This window comes from Podarcis pityusensis (genome assembly GCF_964106645.2).
Source record: "Podarcis pityusensis genome assembly, chromosome: 16".
Taxonomy (NCBI): Eukaryota; Metazoa; Chordata; class Lepidosauria; order Squamata; family Lacertidae; genus Podarcis; species Podarcis pityusensis.
The window spans coordinates 29,739,991-29,755,441 of record NC_138041.1 but is presented as its reverse complement, the minus strand read 5'-3'; the positions used below and the strand labels follow the sequence as shown (position 1 = coordinate 29,755,441).

At 46.3% G+C, this 15,451-nt stretch overlaps 1 protein-coding gene across 1 annotated transcript in view; it reads right to left on the bottom strand.

The window, feature by feature from the left end:
* Positions 1 to 14,615, bottom strand: part of SEPTIN5 (septin 5) — an 86,946-nt gene extending 72,331 nt beyond the window's left edge. The window contains exons 1-2 of the mRNA XM_080985214.1: positions 14,398 to 14,615; positions 14,223 to 14,233 (exon numbers count right to left, since the gene is read on the bottom strand). Coding sequence (XP_080841340.1) covers positions 14,223 to 14,233; positions 14,398 to 14,440 — 54 coding nt within the window. The 5' untranslated portion in view covers positions 14,441 to 14,615. The remainder of the gene's footprint in view (positions 1 to 14,222; positions 14,234 to 14,397) is intronic.
* Positions 14,616 to 15,451: the final 836 nt, after the last annotated feature.

Below are 15,451 nucleotides of genomic sequence, written 5' to 3'. Positions count from 1 at the left end.
ACAGAAAAGGCCCCGCTCTCGTGTTGCCACACTCCAGACATCTCACAGAGGAGGCACAGGCCCTGAAGAAGGGCCTCAGATGATGATTGCAGGGCCTGGGTTGGTTTATATGGGGAGAGGCTGCCCTTGAGGTATTGCGGCCCTGAGCTGCTTCATATTGCAAGCTTGAGGGCAGGCAATGGTCATTATTCCTGGTATTTGCAATTGGTGTCTTTTCTTAGCTGCAGGAGCAGGCTAAGTGCTTTAGAGACAATAAAATGTGCCCCAGTTCTACGCAGAGCACAACCCTGAGATCAGCAAAGATAAAATCTATCCTCAGACCCTGAAAATAGCAGAGCCGTCGCTGAGACTATGGTTGGGAAGTTATCAGGAAGCAAGTTAGAGAACCTGATCAGAGCCTTTCAGCTCACGACGTGTTGAATCTTGTTCTCGTGCCATTAAGATGACAAGCCATGTGAATCACATTAGGACATCTTTGACAGTTGAGGGACATTTGCAAAAACCACCCTTCCAAGAAGAATGTGCAACAGTAAACAGGCAGCGCTTTTTTTCCCTTTCTTTTTCTCTCCCTCCCTTTGCTTCGAGGCTAAACATAGTGCTGACATTTTAAAAAAAGCAAAGAACACACAGACCACATTACTGACCACAGGGGAATTACTCTGTGTACTGAGGAACTCCCTGTCAACATGCTCACACACACACACACACACATGCTGATGGGTTTTGAATTGTAGATGTTGGATGGGACCCCAAGGGTCATCTAGTCCAACCCCCCACAATGCAGGATAAACATGAGTTTCTATTTTGTTCTTTTACAAATTTATAATCCGCACTTAGTACAACGTATAACTATAAAGCCAACAAAAGATTCCCCAAACCTCACCCAGCTGTCAAGTGACTGAGGTCACTGATGTTTTCAACTGACAGGTGGGAGGACAGGGTTTAATCCTGCACTGGCTGTGCGATCTTGATCCCAGCGAAGAACAGGATCCTGAAGCCAAGGCAGCAAGATTTAATCGCCACTCATCATCTGAGAAGGGATTAAAGCCCTGTGCAAAAGCACCCTTTGAAGCCACTCTCGTGATAGAGCTACTTCAAATAAGCTTTAGCAAAGGCTTTCAGACAGCGCCTCTGCTCCCATTTGCTCAAACAGGACTGCAGAAACTGTCTTAAAGCTGGTTGCCAAACAGCTCTCAGAAACAACCATTCCTCACCCCACCCGCTTTAAAAATTGGGGGGAAGTCTCAAGATTTAGAGAAATCTCATTTTACGGATATGTATTTGGTATTGTAATAAATTTATACTTGCATCTTAAAAAGCAGAGACATCACCTTGCCAACAAAGGTCCATATAGTTAAAGCTATGGTTTTCCCAGTAGTGATGTATAGAAGTGAGAGCTGGACCATAAAGAAGGCTGATCGCCAAAGAATTGATGCTTTTGAATTATGGTGCTGGAGGAGACTCTTGAGAGTCCCATGGACTGCAAGAAGATCAAACCTCTCCGTTCTTAAGGAAATCAGCCCTGAGTGCTCAATGGAAGGACAGATCCTGAAGCTGAGGCTCCAATACTTTGGCCACCTCATGAGAAGAGAAGACTCCCTGGAAAAGACTCTGATGTTGGGAAAGATGGAGGGCACAAGGAGAAGGGGACGACAGAGGACGAGATGGTTGGACGGTGTTGTTGAAGCTACCAGCATGAGTTTGACCAAACTGTGGGAGGCAGTGGAAGACAGGAGTGCCTGGCGTGCTCTGGTCCATGGGGTCACGAAGAGTCGGACACAGTAAATGACTAAACAACAACAAAATCAAATAAATAATGTTTTTTTTAATAAAAAAAAGGAATAAATGTATAAATGGGCAAGCATTTTGCCTTGACCCACCCCCTTTGAAAGGATGTTTACAAAAGGCTACTTGAAAGTGAGAGCAATCACAGCTTCAAAGAGATGAATCACTTGACATCACTATGACATCAAGTGACTGACAATTGAGCAGCCCCGCCCACTTGTCCATTTTGGCCCAATAGGGGTGGGGAAGATAAAGATCTCGCCCTCCAGCCTGGAAACAATCCCCACCTCTGAATGTAGACTATACTTTGCTCAATGGACCAATGGTCTGACTCAGAATAAGGCAGAATTCTACGTTCCCCCCAAATGTATGCATCTGAGATTGCTGGAGTGGACAGAACGAGGAGAGGCAAATAATGGAAAATCCAATTAGGGTAAGAAGTACTTAGAGTTTATATTCTGCAAATGGTTGGGTCCCATGTCAACAACACAGTGCATGGACGGAAAGGTTCTTCCCCCTCCCTGCGGGCCGTTTTATCCATTTGCCGGATTAATAATTCAAGGGAGAAGAGCCCAGCAGTGGCTCCACGATGCTGTTGGCAAGGCTTTGATGAGCAGGCCTCCAGCCGCTGGGACATGCATTTCCTGACCTCCTTTCTGCCACCGACTCAAAGGCAGCAGAGGACAGATATTGTTGAGGTGCATTTTCCACTGGGGGGGCAGGGGAAGCCTTCCCATGTGCCTCAAACAGGCCATCTGGCCAACGACAGGGGCTTCTGCCGCAGAGCCGCTTGGACAGATGTGCAGAAGGAGGTGAAGCGGGCCGAGGTTGAAAACCTTCTGACCTACACCTGACCCAGCCTGGCTAATATCCCAGCTGTTGTCTTGTTCTGAGAGGCAGCGCGGACAGGCAGGCTGCGTTTGGGCACAAGGAAGCCAAACAGGCAGTTTTCCAAGAGAGAAGGAAGATGCATTTTTTTTCCTTTTTGGTGTTCCTCTCTGACCTAGAAGCAGATGAAGAAGCAGCAGCAGTAGCTTTGAGCTTTGGGAAGGGCCGATAGCCAAATCGTCTGACTGAGTAGAAGGCAGATTCTTGTGACAGGCTTTCCCCCAGAGCTTTTCAGAGCTAACAGATGACTTCTCTGTGGCCAGAGTCCAAAGACCTACTTTATACAAATATTCAGGAGTTTTCACAGGCCCGGGCCAAGCAGGGGCTGGAGAGGGCATATGCCCCGGGGTTATGGGGGCAGCAAAACAGCATGTAATATCAAAAGCTGCTAGGAGACAAGACACCCCAAAGTGTCCCTATTTTCCAGGGACAGCCCCAGATTTCTGATTTAATCCCGGAATGTCCCACTGTTGCTTAGGACATGCATATTTTCGTCAGAGAAATGTTGGAGGGTACGGAGTTATGTGACGCCTCCAAAGCCAAGGAGATGAGTAAACTATGCAACCTTTAGAAGACATCTGAAAGCAATCTTGTATAGGGAAGTTTTATAATGTTTAATGTTTTATTGAAGACAGGAGTGCCTGGCGTGCTCTGGTCCATGGGGTCATGAAGTGTCGGACACGACTAAACGACTAAACAACAAACAACAATGTTTTATTATGTTTTTATATATGTTGGAAGTTGCCCAGAGTGGCTGGGGCTACTCAGTCAGATGGGTGGGGTATACATGGAATAATAATAATAATAGTAATAGTAGTAATAATAATGAATAATAATAATAATAGGACATCCCTATTTTTATTTACAGATTTACGTATAAGCTAAACAAGCTATAGCTTAGGGCCCCGCTGTCTTGGGGTCCCCAAAAAAAATTAAAGGAAAAAAAGTTTGTACATTTCTAAAATATAGGATGAAAAACGAATAAAATAAAACCTACATACAGCAACAGTGTTTTGTGTTGTGTAGGCTCCTGTGATGTAAGTAATCGGGAAAAATAAATACAGTAAATGGACAAAAGAATAAAGATTCACAAAATGTTTAGGGGTATGTGTATCCCTGCGTACCCCCAGAAAAAAGCACTGGATAGATAGATAGATAGATAGATAGATAAGATGATATAGATATAGATAGATATATAGATATAGATATAGATATAGATATAGATATAGATATAGATATAGATATAGATATAGATATAGATATAGATATGTGATGGGAAAATATGAAATGGCACACTGACGCAACATCATCTAAGCTCCCCACAAACAATTCAGAATGGATGCTCCTTAAACAGTCAACATCGTCTAATCTCTTTGCAGACAAATCAGAATAAATGCCCAAGGCACAGGTTATCTGGAAGCACCAGTGAAATCAGACGACTTTAACTTCCAGCCTCTACCTCTTCAACCAGCTGCTTCCAAACCTCTAGTCATCTTCTCCTCTGCTTGCTTCAAAGGCAACAGAAAAAAATTGTCCATCTGAGACCTTGTGGAGCCACTGGCATTCAGTGCACACAGTATCCTCCAAGGTAGTCCAATGGCCTGGCTTAGTATAAGGCAGTTTCTGAGGTTCCTAAATATTGCCGCTAATAATAAATCAAGTTCCTTTGTCTAGTATAAGGGGAGCAGTTTTCAGTCTCCTTGCATTTAAAGGTTTGTTCCAAGCTGACTTCTGACACCTAAACACAACCTTAATCTTTGCCCGCTGAAAAGGGAGCAATGTATTTATCACATTACTCTGGGGAATCCTGAGGTAAACAGTTGGAAGCTTGTCCAAGCACAGCACATCTGTTGTGGCTTTCTGTCTCTCACAGCTGTTTCTTCTAGGCCAGTCACTTGAAGAACGCAGAGTCCAGAGAGAAAAGAAATCCGAATAACTATTTGCCTCTGTGGGGAGGGAATTCGCCACTTGGGGCTGCCACAAAAAATACCCTCTACCCTGGAATACTCTCACCTGCTGCCCAACTTCTGAGGACAACCAAGAGGGTCTCCCCTCTGCTGATGTTTACACTGAAGAGGATCTGTAGGGAAGGAGGGGATGTTGCAGATATTTGAGGCTTAAGTCATTTAAGGCTTTAAACACTAGTGTGAGTACCTTTAAAAGGTAAAGGGACCCCTTACTGTTAGGTCCAGTCATGGACGACTCTGGGGTTGCGGTGCTCATCTTGCTTTACTGGCCGAGGGAGCGGCGTACAGCTTGCGGGTCATGTGGTCAGCATGACTAAGCCACTTCTGGCGAACCAGAGCAGCGCACGGAAACGCCGTTTACCTTCCTGCTGGAGCGGTACCTATTTATCTACTTGTACTGTGACGTGCTTTCGAACTGCTAGGTTGGCAGGAGCAGGGACCAAGCAATGAAAGCTCACCCCGTCATGGGGATTCGAACCGCCAACCTTCTGATCGGTTTAACCCACAGCGCCACCCTTGTGAGTACCTTTAGGGCTGCCATATTTCGAAAAGTAAAAACCAAAATACCCCAAAAGTTGTAAGCTTCTTTGCCAAAGACCCCAATGTTATTGAACCTAAAAACCACGATTTTTTGATTGACTTGCATAAGATCCAAGACAAAGTGCCGCCTTTCAGAAATTTTCCCCTGACATCAATTTCGCTTTTGAAATCCCAGTAATGTCTAGGAAAATCTGTGCGTGTGGCAGCCCTAGTACTTTAGACTGAGCCCCCAAACAAACTGGCAAATGGTAAATACGCACACTGGAACACTGTTCCCCTTAAGTTTTTGCACTTCTTTGAATTTCACAATATATTTCCCAGTTTTAAAATGCACACAAAATCAGCATCGTAGGTTATAATGTGTACAAAAATCACATATTTTAGAATACAACGCATTCCGTTTACTGTTCTGGGTGCCACAACTTAAGAAGGATATCGACAAGCTGGAACGTGTGCAGAGGAGGGCAACCAAGATGTTCAAGGGTCTGGAAACCCAGCGCTTTATGATGAACAGTTGAAGAAGTTGGGCATGTTTAGCCTGGAAAGAAGACTAAGAGATGGCCACAATCAACACCTTCAAATATCTGAAGGCCTGCCACATAGATGATGGAGCAAGATTGTTTTCTGCTGCTCCAGATGGGAGGACCCCAACCAATGAATTCCAATTACAAGAAAGGAGATTGCGAGTAAACATTAGAAATAACTTTCTGGAAGTCAAAGCTGTTCACCAGTGGAACAGACTACCTCAGAATGTGATGGACTTTCCTTCTTGGGAGAGGGATACTTTGGCTGTGATTCCTGGACTGGAGGGGGTTGAACCAGTTTGCCTTGGGTCACCTTGCAACTCTACAATTTTGTGATACAAAACTTGTAAAAAGATATGTTCCAAAACAATGCAAATGTCTGTAGTCTGTAGGCATATGATACATGTGGAGAAAACAACTGGACTGATCTATTCCATTCCTGTTTGAGGCCCAGTCCTCAAGAACAGTTTCACAGCATTTACTCCCAAGGTAGTACACAGGAAGATAAGACCACATGGGATCCACTCAAAGATAAAACTGGCTGGGAATCTTTCTTCTTCTTCTTTTTTTACAAAAAGGTAACTCTGAAGTAGGGGAGAAATAAGATTCAGTTTGTCTGTAAATTGAACCTATCTAAATCACACCTAAATCACAACCAGCCTCTTAATTTTTCAAATAATATGTATTCTAAGTAATGCATACAAAAATACATACAGCATATTGAAGGAAACTGCTTTGCGAAAATGTGCATATTGGGCAAAAATTGCACCAAACATGTATATATATCAGCAGAAATTAGCAGAAATATATTAGCACTAAAGTGCTGGTGAATTTCATGATAACTTTCTCTTTAGAAAAATGCAAACTCAGAGGTGCCTTAAAATGTCCTCCCACCTAATCCTAAATCAAATCCCACTGGGGGTAAAACTCGGACAGCAATAATATTTAATGACCTTAGAAAAATAAAAAGGTGGTACTTCATTACTCATTCATCATTTTTATAAGTTTTCTCCATGTGTCTAATTGTTCAAAAGTGTGCGCCCTGTTAATTTAGCAAGAGATAAAGCATTTCAATGCTCCGGCCATGAGCCACTGATGATATCATTAAATAAAATAAAAAGCAGAAAATAACTACGTTAATATTTACATTAACAGTACTACAATCCAGAAAAACCCAAGGATCGATCCCTGCATTTCTTTAGCCTATAATACCGTTCTTGAGATAAGCCATATCACAGACGGTTCCCCAGATGGTCTGTGCAAAAGGCAATCCTTTGATGGCATGAGTCATCGTTACAAAGAGTGGGTAGATCTTGCAAAAAGGGGTGGAAAAGAAGTCTCTCCAAATATAGAGACAGCCCTGTGTCTAATCAGGAGGTGCAGGAAAATGGGACACGCCGATAGTCAGAAGTTCAAGGCTAATTGGGAAAACGAGATCTACTGCATATTTCAGATGCCCTCAAAAGACACACGCCAAGACAACAAAGCTTGTACGGCAGAGTTTGTGGAAGCAGACATTGCCTCCTGACAACTCCGAAATTTAAATAAATGTTACTCTCCTTGACATTATTTTCAGTTATTTTTTATACAGTCATACCTCATGTTACGTCTGCTTCATGTTACATTCTTCTAGGATACGTCCTGCGGCGACCCAGAAGTACCAGAAAGGGTTACTTCTGGTTTTCGCCACTCGCGCATGCGCAGACGCGCAAAATGACATCACGCACATGCGCAGAAGTGGCGAATCGCAACCCACCTGTGCGCAGACGCGCCGCTGCAGGTTGCGCTCTTTTCATGTTGCGAACGGGTCTCCAGAACGGATCCTGTTCACAACCAGAGGTACCACTGTAGTGCCACATGCTTCTCCGCCGAAGCACAACAGACTAGCTGCCCGTTCAAAAAGGAGTGGTGCCCTCTCTAGGCATACCAAGGCCCCATCTGCACTATACATTTAAAGCAGTATCATACCACTCTAAGCAGCCCACCCAAGGAATCCTGGGAAGTGTAGTTTCTTAAGGGCGCTGAGAGGTGTTAAGAGACCCAAATGACCCTTCAGAGAGCGAAAATTCTCAGAGCGGTTTCACAGTCAATCCCTCTTCCCAGAGAAATCTGGGTATTATTGCTCTGTGAGGGGAAGAGGGGGTCTCCTAACGACTCTCAGCACCCGTAACAAATCACAGTTCCCAGGATTCTCTGGGGGAAGTCAAGACTGTTTAAAGTGGCGGGGTGGTGTGGATGAGGCCTTTCTCCGATGCTGTTGATGGGACAGAGTCTTCTGTGGCACTTGAGGGCAAGTCAGCCTGTGGAGGGCAGGGCAGGTGGGACACACAGCTTGGGATGTCCAGCACTTAGCCAAATCTATCTAGATTTATGTCTGTAAGATCAGCGGTGCTTCTTTCAAAGAAAAGGCTTTTAATACTGCAGTGCAGTATCTGAATTTTAATAGACCTGTTTTTTAAAAAAATATTTTATATGGTTTTAATTTTCTTCTATTTCAACAGTGGCATTTTCAGCTATTGTCTTTTATGGGTTTCCAGCATTCTGTATTTTATCCAGGTTGTCTTAACTTTGGTAAGCCACCTTGAGTTTCAGACTGGAGAAAAGGCAAAATATTATTGATAATAATAATAATAATAATAATAATAATAATAGGATTGTTGTTATTCCAGCCCTTTCAATATCCAGGCACCATGCAGATTAGATAGATAGATAGATAGATAGATAGATAGATAGATAGATGATAGATAGATTTGCCTTTAAATGCAAACTGAATCTAATTTCTTCCTCATCCCAGAGGCACCAACTTGCTCCCAAGACTGAGGAGAGCTAATGGAGTGAAAGCAAGCTATGAATATAATCCAGTTAGGGCAAAATGAGCATTATTATTATTATTATTATTATTATTATTATTATATTATTATTATTATTATTATTATTATTATTATTATTATGTGGGTCTGCCCTCCATTTACAGTCCTATTGCACTAAGTCCTCTCTATTTTCTTTGCACACCTCTGCCACTCTCTTCTGGTACTAATTGGTCATCCTTTTCCTAAATTATAAAGCTGCAGTGCTTTGGATCCCATACCTTTACCACTTGCAATGCCTCCTTTAGCTCCTTTTTTTTTCCAGGCTACAGGAAGGGGCATAACTTGACTCCCAATTGATGGGGACCACAGGGTGGGCTTATGGGTTTCAATAAGGCCTCTCCCTGAACACTAGCAGAGGAAGAGGGGTGCAGTGGGGGCGGATCACCCCAGGTGCCATCAATGGGAGGGGGTGACAAAATGCAACTCAACGCTGTCCATATCCCGCCCTTGCGGGGGGGGGGGACCCTGCCTTGCCTCATGAGCAGCAGCACAGCTTCAAGCGTGGCCGCACACACACACACACACACACACACACACTGAAGGGGGTGGCATTAGGCGCACTGCCCTGCCTGCGACTCCCAAGTCTACCCCGGGCCGTCGGGGAAAGGCAGGGAGCTGCGCTGCTTTGCCAATGGCTTTCCCCCTTCCTTTTGACAGCTTGGGGGAGGCTTGGGAGTCGCAGGCAGGCGGCGCACCATTGCCCCGTGCGCTCCCAGGCTGCTGGAGGAGGGCAGGGCACAGCTCTCTTTGACGCGGGGGGGGGGGTGGAGAGAGGAAGGCGAAATTTCAATGTGGAGGGGTGGCCAAAAAAAAATCTGCCCTGGGTACCACCTGACCTTGCTACGCCACTGCCCCTGACTTTTGCCTATGCAATGTGAGCATGGCACATAAATCTACCCAGCAATTCTGCACAATCTCAGGGTGTGTTCATATTGCCACTTACTCTGCTTCCAGTCCGACTGGAAAACTGGACGCAGAGGAAGCCCTAATTTGAACAGTCACCGCACATGCGCAGATGAGCACACATGCGCAGGTGACAGCTTAGTGAATAGGAGCAGGGAAACCCAGTATGCATGACATTTCAGGGCACCCCTGCCCTCTCTCAGATATGAACAACAGCATGCAAATTCATCTTGAAACGCAGCAGGGGAGAAATGACCTCACAGCATTTCAAGCTGTTAATATTAACATGCCGTCATGCTCCCTAATTGCCACACAGACAGGTAGTCACACTTATTATTGTGCACTGTTTCTTCCTTGAAGTGCATCTTGAAAGAGTACAGATGCCGGGTGTTGCCTAGCTACAAGACTGGATGCAGATGCAGAAAAATGCCTTCTGTCTCCAGCAACGCTGCTAAACCTATTCTTATCCCACCAAGGCTTTGTGTTTCTCTGTGACTTACTAGCTCAATCCCATTGTGAGTGCCTAGTTGACAGAGGGCCAGTTCTCAAGTTACACCTGTGTAAGCAGAATTAGTGGTGACCTTTCTTTTCCCCCCGAAGGCACACAGGACGGAGGCACACAGGACGGCAGCTCTGAAAAATGCAAGGTCTCCATATTGGTCTGAAAAACAACAGATCTCTCAGCAAAACATCTTGGGGTAATATTGGCATTTGATGTGCTGACCTTTATGGCAGTCAGGGAACCTTTCTTCTGTGTAGGACCGTTGAGCCAATGGTGCGCAGACATCACAAGATTGTACAGATCTCTGCGAGCCACACAGTCTCTGTGGGTTTCATGAAATTAGGGTTCTTGTGCAGCCTGTGGGTTGCAGGTTCCTTACCCCATTGGTCAAATCCAACATGGCAGGCATATTGAGGGTGTGCCTAACTGTACGTTAGTTGCAAACATAGGTTTCATTTTTTCCCCCAGACATTTGAGGAGGTGGGATTTAGAGCAGCGGAGGTCCCAACCCTTTCCCATCCACTGTTAACTCTAAGTTGCCCCATCTCAAGAAGTCTCCTTCACAAAGTTCCCAAAGTGCATAAGATGCATATGCTTTTGGAATTCTAATGGAGGGCAGGAGAGAGATTTATGTAATGATAGCATCATAAATTGGTTCATCTGACTCAGAATTGTTTATTCCATGGGTGACCAACATTATCCCCTTGAGATGTTGATGGACTACAACTCCCATCAACCTCACCCAACATGGCCAATGGTCAGGGGTGAAGGAAACTGTAGTCCAGCAACACCTGGAGGACCACAGGTTCCCCATCCATGCTCTAAAGCAACCTTCTCCATCCTAGTGTCCTCCATTGACCATGGAGTCCAATGACATCTGAAGGATACCATGTTGGCTACTCCTGGTATATAGGATACCTATCTATCTTGGTTGTGCCTAAAATGTAGACAGCAGTTACTTTGGGAGCATGTGTGCCTTTAATTGACTTATTTATCCCAGCTCATAATTTGAGAATTACTGCACCAAGAACATGGCAGCAGCCCAGCTGGATCAGACAGAAAAGGCCCATCTTGTCCAGCTTCCCAATTTCCACTATGGCCAGGCAGTCACTCCTGGGAATATAGGGTGTTGCTATAAAAGGTAAAGGTAAAGGACCCCTGGACAGTTAAGTCCAGTCAAAGGCGACTAGGGGCTTGGGGCACTCACTTTGCTTCAGGCCTAGGGAGCCGGTGTTTGTCCGCAGACAGCTTTCCAGGCCATGTGGCCAGCAGGACTAAACCGCTTCTGGAGCAACAGGACACCGTGACGTAAACCAGAGCGCACGGAAATGCTGTTTACCTTCCTGCCACCTATTTATCTACTTGCACTTTTTGGCGTGCTTTCAAACTGCTAGGTTGGCAGGAGCTGGGACAGAGCAACAGGCGCTCACTCCGTTGCAGGGATTTGAACCGCCAACCTTCCGATCAGCAAGACCAAGAGGAGAGGCTCAGTGGTTTAGACCACAGCGCCACCCACGTCCCTGGTGTTGCTGTATGCCAAGTCAGACTAGTTGGCCACCTATCTCAGTATTGTCTACAACCTTTTTTTTTCTTTTTTCATAAGGGCCACACAAGCTTATAGCAGGTCAGACTATTCATCCACCTTACCCAGTATTATCTACCCTAGTGACAGTCAAAGTGTTGTCCTGCAGATGCTTTGGACTACAACTCCCATCATCCCTGATCATTGGCCATACTGGCTAGTGCTGGTGGGAACTGTAGTCCAACAACATCTGGAGAGCACTATGCTGCCTGCCCCTGGTCTACCCTGGCTGACAGTGGTTCTCCAATTTCCCCAGACGTGCCAGGGATTGAACCCAGCCATAGGAAGCTGCCTTCATACCAAATAAGACATTTGGTCCACATACTGCAAGAAGATCAAACCTATCCATTCTGAAGGAAATCAGCCCTGAGTGCTCACTGGAAGGGCAGATCGTGAAGCTGAGGCTCCAATACTTTGGCCACCTCATGAGAAGAGAAGACTCCCTGGAAAAGACCCTGATGTTGGAAAAGATGGAGGGCACAAGGAGAAGGGGACGACAGAGGACGAGATGGTTGGATAGTGTTCTCGAAGCTACCAGCATGAGTTTGACCAACTGCGGGAGGCAGTGGAAGACAGGAGTGCCTGGCGTGCTCTGGTCCATGGGGTCACGAAGAGTCGGAAACGACTAAACAACAACAACAACAAGCTCAGCATTCTTCACCAGGCATGGACAACCTGTTCCCCCACCCAGATACGGTTATACTCCAGCTTCCATGATCCTTGGCCATTGGCCATGCTGCATGAAGCTGATGGGAGTTGGAGTCCAGAAACATCAGGAATTCCAGATCTTGATCTCGATCATGCTGGAAGAACCTCAGGCCTCTCTATCCGGTCCCTCAGGCCTCTCCTCTGGCCATCTTCCTTGGGCTGTGCCCTCCACAACAGCTGGTTCTGGTGCCTGCAAGCCATGCCTTCAGTGTGGATCTTCCTTTGCAGCTTGAGTTCAATCCAAGCCGCAAAGGAAGAAATGAAAAAAGGGGAGAATGCACGTTCCAGATTCTTTCCTTTAAAGTCAGGTCCCCGAAGACCAGGGTCACAGCTCCTCTGGTTGGTTCCAAAACCAACAGCTCTAAAGCAGAGTCATTTAGCATCTCTTAGAAAGTTCGCCTCTTGACTGGAACAAGCGATTGCCCCAGTCCAGGAGAAGGGAATTGAAGTCACCCCTTTCTCTGCCTCCTGGATTTCATCCTCCTTCTCTCAAGAAAGTGCAATAGCTCAGTGGCTTAGCACACAGAAAGTCCCAGATTCAAGAGCATCAGCAAACGCACCACTTCAAGTCTGCACTTATCTGCCGTCAGAAATGATTAATAACCAGGAGAGTTGAAGCATCACCCCATTCACTCCCTAGGCCAATTGTGACGGTAATTGCAGAATAAACTATCTTCTCTCTCTCTCTCTCTCTCTCTCTCTCTCTCTCTCTGTGTGTGTGTGTGTGTGTGTGTGTGTCACACACAGTCCGGTTTATAATACCAAATACCGTAACAAGCTTTTCTTTTCTTGCAATTCCTTTAACCTCTGGATTTTCTGTCCCACCAAACCTTGAACACCAAGCCAAGAGACATTAATTCAACTCTTCCTGTATCTCCATTGAGAATGATTCATGATCGTGGAAGGCCAAGTCAATCTCAGTACACTCCCTGGGCTGATGCTGAAGCTTAATCACCAGGAACAAAAAAATCTTTCTCATTAAATACACAGAGAGACACACTCCCAGGCTTTGGTTCATCCTAGAACGCCGAATAGCAAACCCACATTTTAAAAGGCATGCAGATAGATCAGCCACACACACAAACACACACATACACCATTTTCTGCTAGATGCTAGAAATACAAAGGCGCAAACGAAGTCACAGATAAACAAGTCTTCCTTGATGCGTTCTAGTTACATCACCCCTTCCAAGCTCACGCAAACAGGCACACATCTCCAGAGAGATGTGTACCAAAAGGATGCTGAAGAGGTGTGGACCACAGCAAGGAAGGGAAGTATCAAAAAGGAAGACAACAACAGCATGCTTTTAATGTCAAAAGAAGGATCCCAGAGAAACGCGGGCTGACTGTGCCATCTCCACCTGCCTGGCCCTAAAGCAGATGTGGTCCTAAGTCTAGATGCATTCCAGTTCCATCATCCCTGGCCAATTGGCATGATGGTGGATGCAGCCCATAAACATGCTGGAGAGGTCACAGATTTCCCAGTCGTGCCCTAAAGCACCACAAGGGAGACCAAGTCGGGTTGTCTGACCATCCACTGGGTGTGGAGCCTTGCTTCAAAACACATGCACCCACCACGCCATCGCCACCATCACACAGAGAGTGGATGCCACCAGAATCCATCATGGGATTTTTCTTCCAGCCATTAAAGAGGAAACAGAGCTCCTTTTTCTCCTCCCTGCCTTCCCCAGTGTCAGCTACCGACACAGGCAGACTGGTAGCAAAATACACACGCAAACACATACAATGAACCTTCCACAAGTCCCTCAAGATTAGGGGCTGACAAAGAGGATGATGGGGGTGGGGTGGAGAATCGGTCCTTCCTTAAAGCAGCAAAGAAAAAGGATGCGCCTCTTTTTCGGGGGGAGGCGCCCTGATTTGATATAGCATCATTTGGTAATAAAAAGAGCCACAACCGAGAAAATAAAATAATACTAAAAAAATCAGCCTCACCTGTTTTTCTTCTGCAAAGGGACACGTTGGGAAGCGGCAAGAGATGTCCAGCAGGGGATCGGAGAGGAGGGGAATAAAAAGGGGAAGGCATTAGCAACGTCCAGCATCAGTCCCAGTAATAATAATAATAATAATATAGATGCATGAATGCAAACGCACCCATTAGGAGCCTTACCTGGGTTGACCAGCTTGCTTTTGTATCGTATGGCCGTGCTCATCTTTCTCTCTTAAGGGATCAGAGGGGATTGCACCAGATGTAGCTTCCTCCGGAGAGGCGAGCCACCCTCTTTTCCGATCTGCTGCTCTCCCTCCGGTCCTCCCTCCTGACTACAAAAAGGTCTCTCTCTCTCTGCATGCGCCTGTCAGCCAGAATCTGCTGCTGCCGCCGCTGCTGCTGCTGCTGCTGCTGCATTAGAGACGCTAGCCGAGGGAGAAAAATTAAAAAAAGGAAGGCGGGGCAGGATGCGGCCCAGCCCTGCCCACAGCCCTCAGCCAATCAGAGCCTCGCCCTGAGCCACCCTATCTGCATCCTCCGCCTCCTTTTCCAGCCTGCAAGCGAGTGGCCAGGGCTGGCCGTGCCTCTAGAGCATCCTCCGTTCTCCCTTTTGTTATTAGTATTACTCTTTCGCAGACATCAGATGGAAAGGGGGGGCGGGTAAGCGAGGAGCATGGCTCTGGGCCCCCCTTCCAAGTTGGAAGCCCTCAAGCAGCTCGCAAAGAAACAGGGTCTTCTGCATGTGTGCGTGTCTAGCTGTTGGGTGGTGATAGATGATAAAGTGTGTGTCTGTGTTACATGTGTTTTTATGACACATACTTGCATGCCAGTGTGGAGTAGTGGTTAAAGTGCTAGGACATTGGGACGCTGGTGGCGCTGTGGGTTAAACCACAGAGCCTAGGGCTTGCCGATCAGAAGGTTGGCGGTTCGAATCCCGCGACAGGGTGAGCTCCCGTTGCTCGGTCCCTGCTCCTGCCAACCTAGCAGTTCAAAAGAACATCAAAGTGCAAGTAGATAAATAGGTACCGCTCCAGCAGGAAGGTAAACGGCGTTTCCCTGCGCTGCTCTGGTTCGCCAGAAGTGGCTTAGTCCTGCTGGCCACATGACCCGGAAGCTGTACGCCAGCTCCCTCGGCCAATAAAGTGAGATGAGCACCGCAACCCCTGAGTTGTCTGCGACTGGACCTAATGGTCAGGGGTCCCTTTACCTTTATCTAGGACATTGGGAGGTTGGG